Here is a 5,934-nt window from a genome sequence, read left to right on the forward strand (position 1 = left end):
GATGAGAAGATAAGTTTATTTTCTATTTAAACATAAAACACTATTTTAATAACAACTAAAGGTGACATAGATACTTTATTATGTTATAGTATTTAAATGTATGCCTGAGAAACACATAATATTCGCCCTTTAAAATAGTCATTGCAAAGATAAACAATATGTACAGTATCTTTAACTATATAAAATGTGCATTTTGAAAGAGTTTAATCCTGTGGTTTTTCCAGATATATCAATATGCAATTTTGAAATGCAGGTATACTCAACAAATATGCTATCACAATTGATGGACTGGACTTCATACACAAACAGCTCTTTCATGGACATCACAATTGTTGACTTATTTTCAGTCTCTTTGGCTGTTTCCGTAGGTCAACAAAAGCAGCCATTCACCAATTTTACTTACAAATTTTAATTTTAGGATAATTTAACCATCAATATGAGTCTATATGACATTGAAATTATTGCCTTAAAGTGGTGTGAAACAATGAAAAAGAAGGGGTTAAATAAAATACATCTCACAGGCAAGCAAACATGGACTACAAGCTTGTGTACCGTATTTAAAATGACCATACACTTATCTATCGTTTAAATGTATCCTTGGCTTGCCTTTACTGGAAGTGCTCTCTGTTTCTGGAAGAGGTTTCTTTTCATTACCATAAAATGAAATAAGAGTTCTCTTTACAAGGCGATATGACTTGGAGACTTCCATATTAAATTTAAATCCACCTGGTTGCGCTCCCTGGCAGACATTAGTTTAAGCATTTTCATCACAAACGTAAACTGAACCATCTTTCTGGGGTTTCCAACAGGTTTTTATTTATTACCACTGGTCTTTACTCTCAGCTGGTTCCAGACTTTAATATGCAGAGTCAATAATATGTTGCTTCCAACTCTAATGTTGTTAAGTTATTACGAGCCTCCAGTCATGTTAGTGTTTCTGCAGTTCATGGTATGGTCATAAAACAAGTGTTGCTTACCTACACATCAAATTCGCAGTTTTTCCAATAAAACATTTTGTACTTTTGCTCACAACTTGAAAGTTATAAAGATTTTAACTGAGTAGCCTGTAGCTCTCAGACAGAATAAGTCTCTGAGATTTAGGCTGAAGCTGAGCTCTTGTTTTCCTCTTTATTATATTTCCACACCGGTTCTTTTGAACAGATTCTTTCCTGGTCACGGATCAGTGAACCAGACAATCAAAGGGTCATTTGCTGTTTCACTCTGTGTTCATCTTGTGGAGCTGAAGGCAGAGTCTGAACCTCCGGTGGGTTCTAAATGAGGTGGGAGAATGAGATGACTGGGTACCTGTGTTTATTCAATGCAGCTTTTTGCTTCGAACAATAAAACCTTCAAACGTCTGTTTAAAACTATAACTCATCCGTGTTACTTCTGTTCGATGTTAATGTGCATCCTTGTTCTCCTAACAGCTGTGTCTCTAATGGAAGATCGCAGCTTCCTGTTGAATCGTTGCAGTTGCCTAAAACCMGCTGCATCACGTCTTGTGTTTCACTCGCCCTGTAGCTGCGCAACTGAGATACAAAGCCTCGTCTTATGCTTTGGGTTTTTTTTCCTCCTTTTAGTTTCTAATGAATGATTTCACATTAAGCTTCAAGCTGTCAAAGTGCAAAGCAATACCCAGCTGACAGCAAATCTGAGGAAAACACTGCTGCAAGTCTGCAGCTGATGGGTGCTCAAGTGATGATCACTAGACCGATTTTAATGACACTTTCAGAAAGTAATTATTGGATGAACATCTACAAATGATTAATTTGTGTGGTCAGTCTTATTTAAAATGGCCGCCACAGATAATCAACATTAACCAACAACAAAAAAAAAACTATTACTCAGTCATTTGGACAGATAATGAGCTAGAATTTGATGTGGTAGTAGCTGAGACTCATCCACAACACAGACTCTAACTGTGACATCTGAAATTTTAACATGAGATTATGCATAATGTTATTTTTTCCATTTTGACCAAAATAATTGGGTGCCAAGAGTAAAATAAAATGTTAGCAGCGGTTAGCCTTGACGTCCTTGCAGAATGATGACATCATACTGATTAGCTAACACTAATCACTGCTAATCGCTACTAACCCTATTAACCCTGCTAAAGATGGAATTTAAAATTTAAATTCAAAATGTGTTCATTGAAAATAATAGGGATGGTACTTGTAGTTGAGAGTTTGAAGTGCAGCTCAAACACTGGCCGCAACTACAAGTTTGATGCCTTAGAGGGAACCGTTAGCCATGTTAGCAGCGTTAGCAGTTGCTTTTGTCTCAGGATGATGATGATGTCCTAACARGAGCCGAACACCAACAGCAAAGGCTGTGTTATGGACTAATTATTTATATCTGTTTCACCTTGACGCTGTCCAGTACTCATATATCTTATGATAACYTCTTTCGGCTGTTAATCTGTTTGCCCCAGACGTCAGGACTCCAGAAACGGATGAACTCTCTTATTTTGATAAGGTAGCTCTTTGGGCTGAGAGCCCTGGTATTGGTTAGGCAGTTACATTTGTCGGACTGTGATTTGTTGTAAACTGTCACGTGATGTTATCATGATGTTATATTATTGGCTTGCTGTCTGCTGACGAGTCAGCCACAACCCGACAGACTTCCTGATTGACTTCTGTTTGTTGTTGCTCAAGATTAAATCATTCAACGACCATACACGCAGACTTTCTGTGCATTTATTCCAACGTGTTTCTGCATTCTTGGTAAACCTTGCCACGACAGATTTTTGGCGTTGTCGGCAGGATAAGCCAGTTTGGCGTTGTTGGCAGAGACCACTAGGAGATCGACGGACCAAGGCCACATTGCAGGYGGACTGATATGAGTGRGCAAGGACTGGACTGCTCAGGACCRTAACTCCAGCTGGATGAAAAGAACCTTTTTATGGTAAATTGTTTTAACAACAGAGATACGCTGGTGATGATTGTGATGGATGATCTTGAATATTGTAAAATACTTAAATGTAAACTTCAACATTTAACTACAACATTTAAGATTTAACTTTTACATTTAGGATTTATATACTGTATATAATATATATCCATCTATCCATCCATTATCTATACCCGTTTCTTCCTTTCAGGGTCACGAAGGTCACTGGTGCCCATATCCAGCAGTCGCAGTGCGAGGGGCAGGGTACACCCTGGACAGGTCACAAGTCCGTCACAGATKTATAAATATTATTTAGCATTTAGTAAAAATTAGCTGTAAGAACAGTGAGCTAATTAACAATAAAATTTTATTGGATACCTTTTTACTAGGATTTTACACTCAGTAAGTGACCTAAATAATGAAAATGTGTTAGTGACTTTTTTTGGACATTTTATTATACACTTGGCGCCCCATGCGAAATTGCTACATTTCTCAACACAAGATAAATTCAGTGAAGGGATTGTGCATTCCATGCTGCACCTTAAATAACTTATAAATGCATCTCCTGTCCTCGCCTCACATATTACGCAGAATATTCACCTGATGAGGTCTCCGTGCAGCTGAACGTAGAGCCCCTGCTCATGCCTCTGAGTGCAGAGCTCCTCCACCGTGGTCCTGGTGGAGCAGAGCACCAGCTGCAGGTCTGTCTGAGGCGTTGAGGAGGTTTGTGCGCCCGAGGCAGAGGGCTGAAGGTCCACCGTTCCACCGTACAGGCACACGCAGCCCCGCTGGGTGTCCCCCTTAAGCCAGTCCCGCTCTCGTGATCCAAATCGGGTCTTTCTCATCACACAGCTTCTACTCCCATTTCTCTTCATGTTGCGCTGCAGACAAAAAAAATAATAAATCTTTTCAGCACATATTTAGGGGCACCTAAATACTGCAGATATCAAAAGCAATGACAGTTGGCAATATAGACGGTCAGTTCATTTTAACTAAATGTTGTTACAGAACTTTTTATATTTAATCAAGAAAACAAAGACAAAACATGATAAGGAAAATGACTGATTTGTGATGCTGTGTGCTCTTATTAAGGTTAATCACACTTATTGTTGCAAACACTTAAGTATAATTTAAATAATTGGAAATAATTTTAATTAATATCAGAACACAAAAAGCTAATCAGCTGTAATGAAATATTAGCCGTCACTTGATTGAGATTTAATGATTATTGTCTAATCAAGTCTGAGGGGAAAACAGCTCATTTGCTTCCTGGAGATTAGGTGTCCTCTGATAATTTTTAACTTGGTTTTTTTTTCACATGTAGTTACATAAGAAAATTAAATGATGATTTTTATCCCTAAGAACAAGTCTCAGCATTTAAACACAGTAGATCCTGTGGGGAGCAACAGGGTTCTTCAGGTAGAAACACAAGGAAACAATCAGAAAGTGAATTTAAATCTTAAACTTGATTAAAATAAACTGTGTAGCCACAAAGTTTTTGCTGATCTTAGCCTCCATGAAGCACTAAACTTCAGCTTGTTGATCTGAGATCTTTTAGACTTCGGCCTCAAACTATAAACTCTTCACCTGAACTTTGTTTAACCGACACTTGGAGAAAGAGAATCATTTTCAGTATCTTTTAAATCCAACTCTGTGGTGTTTAAAACATATAATCCATATTTTTTTGTTTTAGCAGAACACTAAATAAAAGGGGAAATGTCTCTGATTGTTGCAGTTTTGGAGAAGAATTTGTGTCACTTTATTTCTGCAGCTCAACACTCTTTATTGTATTTAAATGTCCTTTTTATTACGCGCCACACATTTTGAGCTCTGGTTCTGATAAAGCTCTGGATGACCTTTCCTACCTTTGGCACAGGGATCCTGACCACAATTTTCCCAAAAAGAAAGCTGAAACTTGGACTCACCTACCACAGATCACGTTTCTAGTTTTATTTTATTTTTTTTTTCTGTTCATCTGTTTTCAACTCATACCCAGAGAACGAAATGTTCCTGCCTCCTTCCTTCATGTGTCATAAAGTTTAGATGCCGTGCTGACTGTTGGGTTGTAGCTATAGTTTCCCTCGGACTCCCTGAAAGTGTCTGCAATAGGGCTGCAYGATATATCGCAAACTGTGCAATAGGCGTACACAAAAAAACTGCATTAAATGGTTGGGACAAATGTTTGCATTTRTGCATTTTGTCAGCATCAGCCTGATAAATAAAATGAACCCACGATACTACATCAAATAACCACTTGGTCAGAGGAGCAATGAGAGAATTTGCATTTGGATTTAAGTTTGTTAACTTTTATTTGCACTTAACTTTTATAATTTATTTTCAAAACCTGATRGAGTGGTTTTCAGTACATAGAGCATCAGAAAATGTTTTATGGGGGCGATGCTTTAAAGTCATTAAGAAACTGTTTTGCATGCAGTTGGTKGTTTCACTGCTAATACAGCAGCTGTAGTTGCACTTTTTTTGAAATAAACTGTCATGTTGGAAAAGAAATGATATATCAGTTGTTGTTGTTGATGATGTTTTTTTTTCTCTGAACCCACAACAGAAAGTCATCAACACTGCATACTTGAGTATTTGCTCATTTATCACAAGTCATCRCAATATTAAGCATCACARGTTTTCCTGATATCGTGCAGCCCTACTGCAATAAAATGAACAGTAAATGCTGGGGGAAACTGTCATTTTGTACAAGCTATTTTATCATAGTTTGACACTAAGTTGTGAAACTCAACCCATCCTTGTTTTTTAAAAAAAAGAGTATATGCCCAAGCCAGACAGCCTCACCTAAAAAAACTGCTGATTGTCAAAGCTTCCAGACTAATTTCACTTGTTGTATTTTTCAAACTTTGTCTTTTTTCTCTCACAACTTTAGAGCACGGATCTGCAGCTTTTACATTTACAAAAGYCTGTTTTATAATCTATACCATTCAAGCCACAAAACATACTTKACTCTTAAAAACAAGCAGGATAAACTTTAATTTACATATTATGTATTACAAACAACTTATGTTGCACTGTACTGTGTGC

General features: G+C 37.4%; 1 protein-coding gene across 2 annotated transcripts in view; it reads right to left on the reverse strand.

The window, feature by feature from the left end:
• phlpp2 (PH domain and leucine rich repeat protein phosphatase 2) overlaps nt 1-5,934 on the reverse strand; it is a 39,887-nt gene that overhangs the window by 30,190 nt on the left and 3,763 nt on the right. For both annotated transcript variants that reach the window (XM_014027443.1, XM_014027435.1), the window contains one exon: nt 3,490-3,770. In XM_014027443.1, coding sequence (XP_013882897.1) covers nt 3,490-3,770 — 281 coding nt within the window. The remainder of the gene's footprint in view (nt 1-3,489; nt 3,771-5,934) is intronic.

This window comes from Austrofundulus limnaeus, unplaced genomic scaffold, assembly GCF_001266775.1.
Source record: "Austrofundulus limnaeus strain Quisiro unplaced genomic scaffold, Austrofundulus_limnaeus-1.0 Scaffold5, whole genome shotgun sequence".
NCBI lineage: Eukaryota > Metazoa > Chordata > Actinopteri > Cyprinodontiformes > Rivulidae > Austrofundulus > Austrofundulus limnaeus.